Genomic DNA, 16,765 nt, shown 5'->3' on the forward strand with positions numbered 1-16,765 from the left:
GAGGGGGGGGGAAGATCCACTACCAGAAGCTGCAGAATTAAGCCACAAAACATATTCTGACCTGCAGGGCGAGGTTGAAACACATGTGCAAAAAAAAAAGAAGAAAAAAAGCCTACAGCACCCGGTATTCCCAGGCGGTCTCCCATCCAAGTACTGACCAGGCCTGACCCTGCTTAGCTTCCGAGATCAGACGGGATCGGGCGCGTTCAGGGTAGTATGGCCGTAGACGAGAAATGGCTCGCTTGCTGCTGCCTTTAAGCCGTGGCTGGCTGCCTGCCCTGCTACCCACAAAGCCAGGAGTAATTCTACAACCCGGACCATCATGCCCGGCACCAGGCCCGTTACTATATTCTTTCTGTTGCATTGGCGGCTACTGCTGTTGCTGCTGCTTTCTTTACCCTCACTATGCTCTGCAGAGCCAGGCCGGCCGCAGAAGACCCCGAATCGGATCCTGCGGTCTTCCAATGGGAGACGCAGCGCTCAGTTCCCTTGCAGGGGCTGTAAATTGTAGCAAAAGCTTAGGACAGGCTGGACAAGGGGAGGGAGGGGAAAAAACGGTGTGTGTGTGTGTGTGTGTGTAAAAAACAAAACAAAAAGCCTACAGCACCCGGTATTCCCAGGCGGTCTCCCATCCAAGTACTAACCAAGCCTGACCCTGCTTAGCTTCCGAGATCAGACGGGATCGGGCGCGTTCAGGGTAGTATGGCCGTAGACACTTTAAAGGCTGTTGGCTGCTGGTTTAAAGCAGCGCTGCTGGGCACCCACGTGCTCAACCCCACAAGTTAATCAAGAGAGGGACTACAATCTAGACCAGGGGACTTCAAACTTGGCCCTTTTATGACTTGAGGACTTCAACTCCCAGAGTTCCTCAGTCGGCCATTTTGTTGAAACTGCAGGCTTGGATGCAGACCAGGGGTCTTCAAATGTGGCCCTTTTATGATTTGGGGACTTCAACTCCCAGAAATCCTCCGCCACCATCCCTGGCTGAGGAATTCTGGGAGTGGAAGTCCACAAGTCATAAAAGGGCCAAGTTTGAAGACCCCTGATATCATCCCCTGCCGTCAGACCACCACTCCTTTCCTTGCTGCGGCTGCTGCGGCTGCTGCTGCTAACGTTTTTCTTCAACTCACTGAGCTATTACAGCACGGGTCCTCACCCTTGGCAACCTTTAAGACTTGTGGACTTCAACTCCCAGAATTCCTCAGCCAGCAAAGCTGGCTGAGGAATTCTGGGAGTTGAAGTCCACAAGTCTTAAAGTTGCCAAGGTTTGAGGACCCCTGTATTAATTACAGGGTCACACGCTGCCATGCCGAGCAGAATGCATAAGACTACAGATATGCTCAGCCATCCAGGTCACGGTTGTTCCAAAGGTGCTTTTTTCAAGAGGCAACTGGACTTTTTTTTCTTCTCTTTGGAGACTTTTCGCTTCTCATCCAAGAAGCTTCTTCAGCTCTGACCGGATGGTGGGGAAAATGGAAAGATTTATACTCCTTGCAGACAGCGGGTCATTTGCATTCTTTTAGCAAGTTGTTAAAGCTACCTGGAGGTTTATCTGTGTCCTCAGGGCCACCTGAATGGTGCAAATGGGTGTGGAGCCTTCCTGGAACTGCAGAAAGGACCGTGTTGTAGACTGGAGATAGATGGTGTCGCATCCCTCCCCCTCTGTTGAGGGAGGGCTGTTCAATTTTGACATCGAATAGATGGCCTCTTTGACCCTTTTTTCAAACCAGCCGCTCTCTCTGTCCAAAAGTTGGACTTTGCTGTCCTCGAAAGAGCGGCCTTTGTCTTCTAAATGCAGATGCGCTGCCCCAAAGAAGAGGGAGTCAAGCTATTCTCCAAAGCGCCTGAAGCCAGGACAAGAAGCAATGGATGGAAACTAGTCAAGGAGAGAAGCAACCTAGAACTAAGGAGAAACTTCCTGACAGTTAGAACAACTAACCAGTGGAACAACCTGTCTCCAGAAGCGGTGAATGCTGCAACATTGGAAGTTTTTAAGAAGAGACTGGCCAGCCATTTGTCTGAAATGGTATAGGGTTTCCTGCCTTAGCAGGGGGTTGGACTAGATGACCTCCAAGGTCCCTTCCAACTTATTATTATTATTATTAATCTGGTCCTGACGGGTTTGTTCTCCTACGTTGTGCCATCCGTTTATGAACTGGTTGCTTGGTTTCCATTCAAACCAGCAGTCCTCTCTGTCCACGCAGAAAAGAGCGAAAAGGAGGCAAAATGACCAGCGGTCTGCAAGGAGTATAAATCCTTCCAATCCCCCACCATCTAGTCAGAGCTGAAGAAGCTCCTTGGGTGAGAAGCGAAAAGTCTTCAAAGAGAAAAATAAAGGAAGTCCAGTTTTGCCTCTTGGAAAAAGCAACCTTTGGGATTAACTGGGCATCTGATCCAACGGGCTTGGAGAGGGGAGATGCAGCGCTGCCTTTCCTGCATAGGCCGCAATTTGCTGCAAAAGTTTACAAGTAGTTGGAGCTAGGGGGGCAAAAAAAAAGAAAAGAAAGAAACAAAAAGCCTACAGCACCCGGTATTCCCAGGCGGTCTCCCATCCAAGTACTAACCAGGCCTGACCCTGCTTAGCTTCCGAGATCAGACGGGATCGGGCGCGTTCAGGGTAGTATGGCCGTAGACGCTGCTCTGCTTGCTTGCCGCTGCCTTTAAGCCGGGGCTCGCTGGCTGCCTGCCCTGCTACCCACAAAGCCAGGAGTAATTCTACAACCCGGACCGTCATGCCCGGCACAAGGCCCGTTCCCATATTCTTTCTGTTGCATTGGCGGCTACTGCTGCTGCTGCTTTCTTTACCCTCACTATGCTCTGCAGAGCCAGGCCAGCCGCAAAAGACCCCGAATCGGATCCTGCGGTTTTCCAATGGGAGACGCAGCGCTCAGTTCCCTTGCAGGGGCTGCAAATTGTAGCAAAAGCTTAGGACAGGCTGGAGAAGGGGAAGGAAGGGAAAAAACGGGGTGTGTGTGTAAATAAAAAGAAAAAGCCTACAGCACCCGGTATTCCCAGGCGGTCTCCCATCCAAGTACTAACCAGGCCTGACCCTGCTTAGCTTCCGAGATCAGACGGGATCGGGCACGTTCAGGGTAGTATGGCCGTAGACGATCCTCTGCTTGCTTGCCGCTGCCTTTAAGCAGAAACTCCGTAGCCGCTTCCTCAAGCTCTAGCACAGCCATTTGCAGAACTACAACGGGGACCATTATCCCCTGCCGGCTTTCATTCCTCTTCCTGCTACGCTTTTCTTTACCTAACTGAGCTGCTGTCACAGGCTGCTTCTCAATGCGGGACGCCATTCTAGGCAAGCGGATGCAAAAGTCCGGCCAGCCGATCTCATCCAGCCGGCTCGGAGCGCTGCTTGATCTGTAAGCGCTGCAATTTGCAGCAAAAGTTGAGCACAGGCTGGACAAGGGTGGGGTGGGGTGGGGTGAGGGAGGAGAAAAATCAAGGGGTGCAAAAAGAAAAGAAAAAAAAGCCTACAGCACCCGGTATTCCCAGGCGGTCTCCCATCCAAGTACTAACCAGGCCTGACCCTGCTTAGCTTCCGAGATCAGACGGGATCGGGCGCGTTCAGGGTAGTATGGCCGTAGACGATGCTCAGCTTGCTTGCCGCTCCCTTTAAGCCGGGGCTCGCTGGCTGCCTGCCCTGCTACCCACAAAGCCAGGAATAATTCTACAACCCGGACCATCATTTATTTTATTTATTTATTTTAATTCCATTTATATCCCGCCCTTCTCCGAAGACTCAGGGCGGCTTACAAGCTTAGCAGTAGCCTTCATTCTATGTATATGCCTGCTTATTAGGGCTTTCGCCCCCCCCCCCAAGCGGCATCATGCCCGGCATCAGGCCCGTTACTATATTCTTTCTGTTGCATTGGCAGCGGCTGCTGCTGCTTTCTTCACCCTCACCTCCTGTACCATCTCCTGCTCGATGGAGTGGTTCAGGTGATGGAGATGAAGATCCTAATCGTCGGTGCCCTATCCACAAAAAAACTCACCCTCTTAGGAAATGTCGTGAGCTTAGAGCAAGGACTATACAAGAGCGGAAAGAGGTTCTCCAAAAACTTGGAATGTGCTACAGGTGCTGTGCTTCTTATGGCCATTTTGTTTAGGTTGTTTTGTTTAGGTCGGCAACCTAAAAAAGGAAAAGAGCCACTGGGAACCGGTTCCATCACAAATTAAAAAAAGTGGGAGCCGCGTGCATGTCTCCATGCACGCGCATGCGCAAAAAAACGTTTTGTGTATGCGCAAAATGGTTTTTTGCGCATGCGCGGACGCACGCGGTTGCCATTTTTTTAAAGTGAGATGGAACCGGTTCCCGGTTGCCCGACGGCGACGGCCCGTCTGCAAAGCTGCCGCTTTCGGCAGCTTTGCAGACGGGCCGCGGCAGCTTCCTCAAAGAGCGGCGCCGCTGCCCCTTCGCGCGGAGGTACACGCGCACCTCTCCAAAGGTTTGGGGAGGTGCGCGCGCACCTCTCCAAACGGGCGGTGCCACTCTCCATTTGGAGAGGTGCGTGCGCACCACTGCCCGTTTGAAGAGGTGCGCGTGCACCGGGCGGCTGGGAGCCGCAGGAGACGGCTCAGAGAGCCGCATGCGGCTCCGGAGCCGCGGGATGCCGACCCGTGCAGTAGCCCGACAAGCACGTTACAGGTATGCATCCTGCTCCACTTCCGGCCAATCCACAGCAACCCCCTGCATCCAAGCCTGCTTCAAATCATGGCGGGGAGCAACAAAGTCATGCTCCAGTCACAACAAATGTCTCATCTTCATGTACTGAAGGGTGTGGGAAAGGTTTCAGTCACAAATGCTGCGCCAAGATATGTCTAGTCAAGATATATCCGGAGGGTCAGCCTGAAAAAGCTACCAGGATGTATGGCATAAGAGATGAGCAGAGCAACAGATCCCTGGTCAAACCCAAATTCTTTGATATCTTTGGCATACAGCAGGGGTCTTCAAACTTGGCCCTTTTATGACTTGTGGACTTCAACTCCCAGAATTCCTCAGCCAGTGTGCCTGGCTGAGGAATTCTGGGAGTTGAAGTCCACAAGTCATAAAAGGGCCAAGTTTGAAGACCCATGGCATACATGCACATGCAACAGCATATACGTTCAACACCTGTTCTGGTCGTGTCCAGACCTCTGGCAGAAGAGCTAATGCAGACATGTCAAACACAAGGCCCGGGGGGCAGATCCGGCCCGCGAAGTGGTTTCATGTGGCCCGCGAAGCCATCCTGGAAACAGTGAGGGAACGGGCCCCGCTGCCTTGGCCCTGGCCCAGAGACTCTCCTTCTGCCAGAGACCCTCAGATCTGTCCCACTCCTGCCCAGGCCCCCATAAGCACCCTTGATGCGAATGAAGTAGAGCTGGCCATGCCCACCCAGTAGGCCATACGCACTCTAGCCACGCCCACCCAGTAGGCCACGCCCACCCTGGCCATACACACCCGGCCCCCTGAGGGCAACCGCAATGCTGATGCGGCCCTCGATGAAGTTGAGTTTGACACCCCTGAGCTAATGGGTTCATGATCTCTCATATCAAAGCAAAGAAGGGCATTCCATTGCCATCATTGGTTGAGTGTGACCAAATACCAGACAACAGGGAAGAGATTCCCACTCCTGAAGCTGCATATCACCATCCCCACTTAAGGCACCTGGTTACTGAGATCCCTCCAATGGACATGGATGCTGACATCTTAGTCTTGCTGGGAAGAGACATTCTCAAGAGTTCATAAAGTACGCCAGCATTGCAATGGACCTGATGATGCCCCATATGCACAAAGACTTGACCTAGGCTGGGTAATAGTGGGAGACATATGTGTAAACAGAATGCGCACGCCATCAGAGATCAACTCCTTCACAACTCACGTGTTAAGGAATGGGAGAGCATCTCACTTCAGACAATACCCTCACCACCATGAAGAAAAGGAGAAGCCTCTTGCCATCATCCAGGGATCTGATGTGATCCCCATCACCTGTGATGATAACTTAGGCAGCACAGTGTCTGCTATAATCAACTCAAGGCCTCTTGTTCCAGTGTCTACAGATCCAGAATCCCCAACCATCCTCACTCCAGCTACTCTTCTCACTCAGAAGCTCGGATCTGTTCCTGTTCCACCTGGAGATTTTAAAGCAGGAAATCTATACCATGATCAGTGGAGGAGAGTGCAACACCTCGCCCACTGCTTCTGGAATCGATGGAAGATGGAGCATCTCTCTTTTGCAAGGACGCAGAAAATGGCAACATCAGAACCCCAATCTCCAAGTTGGAGACCTTGTTCTGCCCAAGGACCAACAAGCTCAAAGAACTGAAAGGCACCATAAAGACTTTCATCAGACCCATCACAGAACTTGTCTCGCTTTTGCCCCTTGGAGACTGAATCCATCGCCTTTCCTTGTTGGATCCTGACTTCAAGAACAAAAGTGACTTGAACTTTAATCTTGACTTTGAGGCCTGAAATTGCATTTGTTATTGTTGCAATATATGCATGGTCCCCTTTTATGTCTTTCAGGTCTTCAAGACAACAAGCAAATCACAAACATTTATTTGTATTTGCACAACTACCGTTGTAGGATTATATAGTGGTATTTACAAGACCAGACGGGGAGTGTGCTGTTACACCAGCCATAGAGTATTGTGCAGTGCATGTTGTGCTGCCACCATGAGGTTGTTTGGGAAAACTACATTTATGCTAATTTGTTAAGCCAACCCCTCCCATTTGTGACGTACTTCCTCCTTCTCCTTAAACTCTGCTCTATCACTTCCTCCATTCACATGTGGTCTCCTCTACATGCGTTCTCCTCTACGTGCGGTCTCCTCTCATGGTAGGAACATTACTGTCTTTTGACCTTGAAATACTGTCCATTCATCATCTACTACATCTTGTTTGCTGTAATCTTCTCTGCATGCAAATAAAGGTCCTTCTGGATGATCAAAAGGTAATTTCATGAGTTCTGCTATCTGGCAAAGGCTGTTAACAGTGATAGTATCCGCGTATACAGGCCAGGCACAGAGGTCTCAGCAAGGGGATACATCATTAAACAACAGACAGAGTCAGAATAACGAGGCTTTCACCTCACCCTTCTCCATTTTGGAGCACTGGGGTTTGTGTCCTTGTCCTGCATTCACACGTTTGGCTAAACGTCACCCCCAAAACAGAGAGAGTGAATGAAGGGACAGCGTGAAAATAGAGATGGTCCTGACTTACGTCCACAATTGAGCCCAACATTTCCCTTGCTCAGTGACACGGTGGTTAAGCGAGTTTCACCCCATTTTACGACCTTTCTTGCCGCCGCTGTTAAGCAAATCACTGCGGTTGCTAAATTACTAACCCAAGAGTTAAGCGAACCTGGCTTCCCCACGGACTTTGCTTGTCAGAAAGTCACAAAAGGGGATCGATCACATGGCCCTGGGACGTTGCAACCATCTTAAGTGTGAGTTAAGTTGCCCAGGGTCTGAATTCTGATCATGGTCACAAGTATGAAAAATGGTCATAAGTCACTTTTTTTTCGTCAGTGTGAAAAACGGTCATAAGTTACCCTCTTCAGTGCCGTTGTAACTAAACAAATGGCCGCTAAATGAACGGTTCTAAGGCGAGGACTACCTGCAAAAGCACGAGCGTGGAAAAGAAGCAGAAGTGTTCTGTGATGTGTTGTTTGTTTGCCCTGGGTGAAAACCTCAAGGGTGATACCCCAAAAGTGTTTTTTCACGAAGCAACTGGACTTTCTTGTTTTTTCTTTGAAGACCTTTCGTTTCTCACCCAAGGAGCTTCTTCAGCTCTGACTGGATGGTGGGAATTGGAAGGATTTATACTCCTTGCAGACAGCTGGTCATTTGCCTCCTTTTCGCTCTCTGCGTGGACAGAGAGGACCGCTGGTTTGAATGGAAACCAAGCAACCACTTCATAAACGGATGGCACAACATAGGAGAACAAACCCGTCAGGACAAGATTCAGCAGCGCATCTGCATTTAGAAGACAAAGGCCGCTCTTTCGAGGACAGCAAAGTCCACCTTTTGGACAGAGAGGGCCGCTGGTTTGAAAGAGGGGTCAAAGAGGCCATCTATTCTATGTCAAAATTGAACAGCCCTCCCTCAACAGAGGGGGAGGGATACGACATCATCTATCTCCAGTCTACAACATGGTCCCTTCAGCAGTTCCAAGAAGGCTCCACACCCATTTGAACCACTCGGGTGACCCTGAAGACCCAGATAAACCTCCAGGTGGCCTCAACAACTCTCTAAAACAGGGGTCTTCAAACTTGGCCCTTTTATGACGTGTGGACTTCAACTCCCAGAATTCCTCAGCCAGGCACGCTGGCTGAGGAATTCTGGGAGTTGAAGTCCACATGTCATAAAAGGGCCACGTTTGAAGACCCCTGCTCTAAAAGAAAGGCAAATGACCAGCTGTCTGCCAGGCATATAAATTCTTCCATTCCCCACCATCTAGTCAGAGCTGAAAAAGATTCTTGGATGAGAAGCAAAACGTCTTCAAAGAGAAAAAAGAAAGCCCAGTTGCTTCGTGGAAAGGCACCTTTGGGACAACCATGACCTGGATGATTGAGAATCTCCATAGACCTTCAAGGGTGATAATAACCACTGGAATGAATGTTGCTTCACAGAAGCTTATCCATGGCGTGTTTCTTTACTCCCCATGGGAGCAATTAATGGAGTCATTGCTCAAGACCCACCTGGCTTGAAGTAACTTGGCCACCCACTTCACTGTTCACACCCAGGTTTTGGAGAGTGGGAAGGCATGACTTTTACTGGTATAACACCCTCAAGAAGCCAGGTGGTGAATTTTGTTTGAACTGTCTCATCAATCGGAACCATGACAAGGTGCCTGGATCAGCACAAGAAGAAAGACAGACCTGCAAGATTTTGGCAGAAGGAGGTGGGATCTCCACGGGCTTATGCACTACCCTGGATCTGCCTCGGCTGCCTAAGGGGATCCAGGAGCCTTCTTGATCAAATCAAGGGCGGCATCCTCCCAGCTGGGACCTGCCACGTTGCGCTTTTCTCACAACTGTGCCAAAAGACTCATTTCAGCCCGGTTTGGCAGCTCTTCCAAATGCCAGTCAACCCGGGTTGAGTTAAGGAGAGGCTGCTTCTGAACACAGGCAGAGCACCCTTCCCTCTGTAGCACTTCTAGTCAGTTTCTGGGAATCTAGGCGTGAGCCAGCACACGGGATTTTGGAAATTTACATCGGCAAAAGTTGCCTTCTAAAAGAGGAGCAGAGTCTTGGATTCCTGGAGAGCTTAAAAGTGGCTTCCCTCGCAGATAGGCTAGAAATGTTGGCTCTGAATATGATTCCCACCAAATTATGCAATTACAAATATGTAATGGAATCCTATTGCCTAGTGCAGGGTCTTCAAACTTGGCCCTTTTATGACTTGTGGACTTCAACTCCCAGAATTCCTCAGCCAGGCACGCTGGCTGAGGAATTCTGGGAGCTGAAGTTCACAAGTCATAAAAGGGCCAAGTCCTCAACCTCAGCAACTTTAAAATGGGTGAACTCCAACTCCCAGAATTCTCTAGCCAGACATGTTGGCTGGCGAATTCTGGGAGTTGAAGTCCCTCTGTCTTAAAGTTGTCGAGGTTGAGAAACCCTGAAGAAGCTCCTGCTTGATTTTGATTAAATGTACATGTCGACGAAATGAAAAATCCATGTCATTTTTGTGCTGGCCCCAGCTGCTATAATTCTGGGCTACACCCCCTTCTCTGACACTTCAAAACGAAGTGTGTCCTTAGTGTGAAAAAGTTAGAAACTCCATCCTGCCTTGGGCCCGTCCTACCCACAGCTACGCAACAGACTCCTCGAAAAGACACTTGATGCGCTATAAAGTTTTGGGAAGAAAGGAATGGTTATTCATTTATAAAAGGTAAAGGTTTCCCCGCACATGCGTGCTAGTCGTTTCCGACTCTAGGGGCCGGTGCTCATCTCCGTTTCAAAGCTGAAGAGCCAGCGCTTGTCTGAGGACGTCTCCGTGGTCATGTGGCTGGCATGACTAGACGCCAAAGGCGCACGGAGCGCTGTTACCTTCCCACCGGAGTGGTCCCTATTTTTCTACTTGCATTTTTTACGTGCTTTCGAACTGCTAGGTTGGCAGAAGCTGGGACAAGTAACAGGCGCTCACTCTGCTACGTGGCACTCGGGATTCGACCCGCCAAACTTTCAACCTTCTGATCGACAGGCTCAGCATCCTAACCCACTGAGCCACTGCGTCCCTTGATTCATTTATAGCCAACTATAAAAGGGCAGTAGTGTAGCTCAGAAAACTAGCCAGATCTGGGATATTTTATTTTTTCATCCATCCCCAAAATAACAGGTAGACCTCGACCTATGACCACAACTGAGCTCAAAATTTCCATTGCTGAGCAAGGCAGTTGCTAAGTGAGATGTGCTTCATTTCAAGACCTTTCTTGCCACAGTTGTTAAGAGAACCAGTTATTACAGATATTACTGATATCACTGCAGTTATTAAGTGAATCGTGCAGTTGTTAAGCGAATCTGGCTTACGCCATTGGCTTGGCGTGTGGGAAGTCACTTGCGAAGGCCACAAATGGTGATCACATGATGCCGGGACAATGCAACTGTGATAAATACATGCCAGTTGCCAAGCCCCTTAATTTTGATCACGTGACCACGGGAAACACTGCAACGGTCGTTAAGTGTGAAAACTGGTCGTAGGTCACTCTTTTCATTGCTCTTTCAACTTTGAACAGTCACTAAACAAATGACTGTTAAGTCAAAGTACTACTTGTATACAAGTTGTTCTAGGAATACCATCTCTATGATTTCTTTTTTTCCTCAGATCCTTTCTCCCTCATAGTCACTTAGGGCAGGGGTCTTCAAACTTGGCCCTTTTATGACTTGTGGACTTCAACTCCCAGAATTCCTCAGCCAGGCACACTGGCTAAGGAATTCTGGGAGTTGAAGTCCACAAGTCATAAAAGGGCCAAGTTTGAAGACCCCTGACTTAAAGGACAGATTGAGGGAAACGGGATGATATCCTTATGTCTTCCTTGACTTCACAGTTCTACCAACTTTGGCCATTTCGGGCTTTTTAGAGAAGATATTTCTAGAAGAAATGGCTGGAACGGATAATGTCCCAGACCTTGGATTGAATACTTCTCCAGGGGAAAATCCAATTCTGTTGTCTGAACAATCCAGAGAAACTCCCTCCCCCCCCGCCCCCTCCGAGCAAAACATCCATGGTCATATAATGACCATTTCTCCAGATTCTGATTTTGCAAACTGGAAACAGCTCGACTTTCTGTCAGTTTCCTAACCTGTTTGGGGAAATCATCAGGAATGGAAATTAACATCCCAATTCATATAGTGGGTTCAGCCTTACCAGCAAAATTCACAGAAAAGCCCATTCTGGGACAGAGGAGGCAGGAAAGGAGAATTTTTGAGCAGAGATGGGGACGAGTCGCGGAAAGTTCCGGAAGGAAGCCTTACCGCCAATGGGAGCAGCGAAGCAGCACCCAACGCCCACCGCGCAAGCAGCCGCCAACATCTCAATATTGCGGGATTCATTCTGCAAGAGAGAGAGAAAGACCGCTATGTGCCAAGAGAACAGCCGTTGAGATTTAAATCATAAAAGTGACTTCAGTGAAAGAAAAAGCATCTGTAAGGGAGATGGGCAGTTTTTAAATTCGATAACCAAACAAACAAATTAATTAACACCACAAAAAAGGCTGTTTTCCCATGGTGCTCTCTTTTTTCTGTCAATGTCACGGAGGGTTAAGTTGATATGCAGACCCCAAATAAGCCATCCCTCATTAGGAATACTCCATCAGCTCTTACGTCTTGCCTCTCCTGGCCTTTCTCAGCTTTCAACATATATTTTTATCCATTAAGTTCTAAAAACAGACCTCCTAAATATCTTGGACTATAGTCCCCATTGTTCTCAGATACCCCGGCTTTGGGGCACGATGTAATGCTAGCTGGTGGGCAAAAGATTTCGAGAATGAAGTCATGAGTCTAATCATAATAGGGCAGGGGTAGACAACCTTGGCTCTTTGATGACTCGTGGACTTCAACTCCCAGAATTCCTGAGCCAGCATGGCTCAGCTTGGAAACCTCTCCCTTTTCCATCAGCATGGCTGGCTCAGGAAATCTGGGAGTTGAAGTCCACAAGTCATAAAGCGGCCTAGGCCTAGGCCAGGGGTAGAAAACCTTGGCTCTTTGATGACTCGTGGACTTCAACTCCCAGAATTCCTGAGCCAGCATGGCTCAGCTTGGAAACCTCTCCCTTTTCCCTCAGCATGGCTGGCTCAGGAATTCTGGGAGTTGAAGTCCACGAGTCATAAAAGGGCCAAGTTTGAAGACACCTGTAATAGGGTAACAGGAATAATGCAACAGCAACAAGTCCACAACAGCATTTTCCCAAGGAGTTCAAGAGTACCTGTAGGATTTTGCGGCTATCACCAAAAAGTGGGACTGGATTTAGCTTTTTGTTTGTTTGACTGATTTCTATAATTTCGGGGTTATTATCCCCAAATTATAAATCCTAGGACTGAGGATAGGGCAGGGGTCCCCAACCCTGAGCTGTGGCCCACTGTCGGGCCGTGACCTATTCAGAAGTGCGTCGTGCGAGTGGCAGGCCAGAATGCACTGGTGACGTTACCTAGCTTGGTAATGAGACGTCTGCAAGAAAACAACCAAGCTCAGATTGCACCAAGGTTCTCTGATTAACCAACAGTTTGGGGTTTTCCAGTCATCTCGTTCTTCCATTCTCAGAGCCCACATTCTTACCTGGCAGCCTCAGAGGTAGATACTCACCTCGTAAATGCCTCCAAAGACTGAAAGAAACTTGCTGAGGAGGGCTGCACACATGCTGGCTATGTGGACAAAGGGTCCCTGCACACAGAAAAGGGAGGAAGAAGAGGTTGGCAAGATCAGGAGATTGTTGCTAGGGCCCAAACACTCTCAAGGTTATTATTTGTATTGTATGTATTTATTCAGTTTCTATAACTGCCCATCCCAATCAATGATCTATGTGCCCAGTTATGGAGGCTGATGAGGCAGCTGGATTAACCAGCCTTGGGAAGAAGAATCACAGGATCATAGAGTTGGAAGGGACCCCTGGGGTCATCATGTCCAATCTTCTGCAGGGTTCACTACAGGTAGTCCTTGACTTATGACCACAACTGAACCCCAAATTTCCATTGCTAAGCAAGAACAGCTCTTAAGTGAGATTTGCCCCATTTTAGGACCTTTCTCGCCACAGTTGTTAAGTGAGTCACTGCAGCTGTTCAGTGAGTAACATGGTTGTTAAGTGAATCTGGCTTCCCCATTGACCTTGCTTGTCAGATGGTCTCAAAAGGGGATCACATGATCCCAGAACACTGCAACCATTGTAAATACGAGACGGTCACAAGTGTGAAAGACTGTCAGAAGTCATTTTTTTTCCAGTGGCGTTGCAACTCTGAACAGTCACTAAACGAATGGTTGTAAGTCAAGGACTACCTGCACACCATCCCTGATAGATGGCTTTTCTGTCTCTGAAAACCTCCAGTGAAGGGCAGAAGCCACTTCAAGAAGAGCCGATTCCACTGACTGGCAGCTCTTCCTGTCAAGACATTCTTCTCAATTTCTAATTTTTGTCTACATCTTTGAAGTTTCATCCTTTCAGCCCTCTGGAGCAAGTGAGGAGAAGTCTCAAGTTTCAGAAAGCTGAAGACAGGTACAGATTGTTTTCAAGTTATGATCATAACTGAGTCCCGCAATTACGGTCATAAGTCATGATGGGTGTGGTGGCGCAGTGGTTAGAATGAAAGTATTGCAGGCTAATTCTGCCAACTGACGGCAGTTCGATCCTGACCGGCTCAAGGTGTGTTTTTTGGGTTTTTTTAATCCCATTTATATCCCGCCCTTCTCCGAAGACTCAGGGCGGCTTACAATTTAAAGCACAAATCAATGTGCTTAGCAATAGCCTTCATTCTATGTATATGCCTGCTTATTAGGGCTTTCGGGGGGGCCCCCAAGCGCCCCCCCAAGGTTGACTCAGCCTTCCATCTTTCCGAGGTTGGTAAAATGAAGACCCAGATTGTTGGGGGCAAATATGCTGACTCTGTAGATCACTTAGAGAGGGCTGTAAAGCACTGGGAAGCGGTACATAAGTCTAAGTGCTATGGCTATTGCTGTGATAGTTGTACAGCAGATCATCACATGACTAAAAACCTGATTTTGTGACCTTTTTCGCAGCAGCTGTTAACTGGATGTGGCAATTATTGAATGAAGCCATTGTACACTCTGGGCTACTTTTTGCAAGAAACCTGAAGTAAAAGCAGGTTTCTGTCAAAAGCATCATCAGTCAGGATCACAGGACCGCAAAGGGCTGCAAACAGCCGTAAATGCCAATTTTTTTTAAATTTTAATTCCATTTATATCCCGCCCTTCTCCGAAGACTCAGGGCGGCTTACAAACTTAGCAGTAGCCTTCATTCTATGTATATGCCTGCTTATTAGGGCTTTCACACACACACCCAAGCGGCATTATTACAAAGTCAGCTTAATTGCCCCCAAAATACAGTCACGTGACACCGCACAGGGGAGGGGGTGTCAGAACTTGGGAACCAGGACATGAGTAGCCTTCGGGGTGGGGGGATCCACTGAGACTTCAAATAGTTGTTAACTGATTGGTCATAAGACAAGGATTGCCTGTATCACATCTTCTCTCAAACTACCCTCCTGGAAACCAAAGACAGTTGTGGTTTTTGGTTTTTTTTCACTATTCCAGCCAGAACTTGGTTTCTAGATATTTCTCCATCTTGGTAGCCCACGGACCCCAGATCCCCCCTCACCTCTTTCCCCAAAGGCATCCCGCTGCCTAACGCACAGGTCAGTCCGATGACTTTGGCCACAAAGGTCTTGAGGGTAAGGTATTCCTTCAGCACCACACCACGCAGGATAGTTTTCATTTCTGGGATGCCAGAGCCTGTAGAGAAAGAAAAAGAAAAAGAAAAAGAAAGAGAAAGAGAAAGAAAAAGAGAGGAGAGGAGAGGAGAGGGGAGGGGAATGGAGGAGGGAAAGGAAGGGAAGGGGAGAGGAGAGCAGAGGAGAGGAGGGGGAGGGAAGGGGAGAGGAGAGCAGAGGAGAGGAGGGGGAGGGAAGGGGAGGGAAGGGGAGAGGAGAGCAGAGGAGAGGAGAGGGGAGGGGATGAGGGAAGGGAAGAGGAGAGGAGAGGAGGGAAGGGGAGAGCAGAGGAGAGCAGAGCAGAGGAGAGCAGAAGAGAGGAGAGGAGAGGAGAGCACAGCAGAGGAGAGCAGAAGAGAGGAAAGCAGAGGAGAGGAGAGGAGAGGAGAGGAGAGGAGAGGAGAGGAGAGGAGAGGAGAGGAGAGGAGAGGAGAGGAGAGGAGAGCACAGCAGAGGAGAGCAGAAGAGAGGAAAGCAGAGGAGAGGAGAGGAGAGGAGAGGAGAGGAGAGGAGAGGAGAGGAGAGGAGAGGAGAGCACAGCAGAGGAGAGCAGAAGAGAGGAGAGGAGAGCAGAGGAGAGGAGAGGAGAGGAGAGGAGAGCACAGCAGAGGAGAGGAGAGCAGAGGAGAGCAGAGGAGAGCAGAGCAGAGGAGAGCAGAGCAGAGCAGAGCAAAGCAGAGGAGAGGAGAGGAGAGGAGAGGAGAGGAGAGGAGAGGAGAGAGAGGAGAGGAGAGGAGAGGAGAGGAGAGGAGAGAGAGAGAGATGGATGAGGCAGAAAGGAAGAACCAGGAAAAGCCAGAAAGAGACTTCCTGGAAAAAAACTCTTCTCATTCAGGGTCAATGCCCACACAACCCATTCAACTATCTAACTTAGCCACTTTAAGATATATGGACTTCATCTCCCAGAATTCCCCAGCCAGCAGGCTTCCAGCTGTGTAAATCGTCTGCAAGCATGGGCTGTGGATCTGCTTCTTAGGATCCAGGGCGGTTTCGTTCCCCTCTGGGGGAAAAGAGGAATCACTCAAATACAGAGAAAACCTTTAAGGTTTTTGCAGAGGAAGGTGGATCTGTTGGGCAGAAAGGACCACATTTTAGGAGACTTCCCTGAGTTTGGGTCTCTGATGGAACTGGACTTTCCTTCTCCCCAGGCAGTCCAGCAGGGATCAGAAAAGAAAGGGCCAGATCAGCACTCACCCACCGCCTGCGGGGCTAAGATCTGAGTAAAGCCAGCGGAGAAAGTGATGAGCACTATGGGGTAGGTAATCCAAGCCATGTATTGCAAGAAGACGTTGGCATCCAACCCGCCGTACATCCACTTCTGGGCTGCAAGAGTCAAAGAGAGAGAGAGAGAGAAAGAGAGAGAGAGAGAGAAATGGGTTGCTTGTCAATCCACAGGAGATAATCCTCCAGGTTAAGTTGCCACCATGCAGGAAACTAAGCTAAAGTGATGCTTTTGCCCAGAAGAGACCACTTTCTCAGCATCTTCCCCCAGAAATTGGAATGGCCCCAATCCTGTTAGCCTTTTGCAAGGCACTGAAGTCCAAGCTGTTTCCCCAGGCCTTTGGATCAGAGGGATAGATGAGCTGGACAAAAACGGGTGTGTTTTTGCCTGCAAGTGGGGTTGTTGTTTGTCCTTAGACAGCACTACCAATAGCATTTAGACTTATATACCGCTTCACAGTGCTTTACAGCCCTCTCTAAGCAGTTTACGGAGTCAGCATATTTGCCACCAACAATCTGGGTCCTCATTTTGCCAACCTCGGAAGGACGGAAGGCTGAGTCAACTTGAGCCAGTCAGGATCGAACTTTAGACTGTGGGCAGAGTTAGCCTGCAATTCTGCA

General features: G+C 49.0%; 1 protein-coding gene across 2 annotated transcripts in view; it reads right to left on the reverse strand.

The window, feature by feature from the left end:
• CLCN2 (chloride voltage-gated channel 2) overlaps nt 1–16,765 on the reverse strand; it is a 133,967-nt gene that overhangs the window by 56,626 nt on the left and 60,576 nt on the right. For both annotated transcript variants that reach the window (XM_081329150.1, XM_081329149.1), the window contains exons 4-7: nt 16,118–16,246; nt 14,812–14,945; nt 12,789–12,866; nt 11,463–11,541 (exon numbers count right to left, since the gene is read on the reverse strand). In XM_081329150.1, the coding sequence (XP_081185276.1) occupies nt 11,463–11,541; nt 12,789–12,866; nt 14,812–14,945; nt 16,118–16,246 (420 nt within the window). The remainder of the gene's footprint in view (nt 1–11,462; nt 11,542–12,788; nt 12,867–14,811; nt 14,946–16,117; nt 16,247–16,765) is intronic.

Source organism: Vipera berus (genome assembly GCF_964194415.1).
Source record: "Vipera berus genome assembly, chromosome: 5".
NCBI lineage: Eukaryota > Metazoa > Chordata > Lepidosauria > Squamata > Viperidae > Vipera > Vipera berus.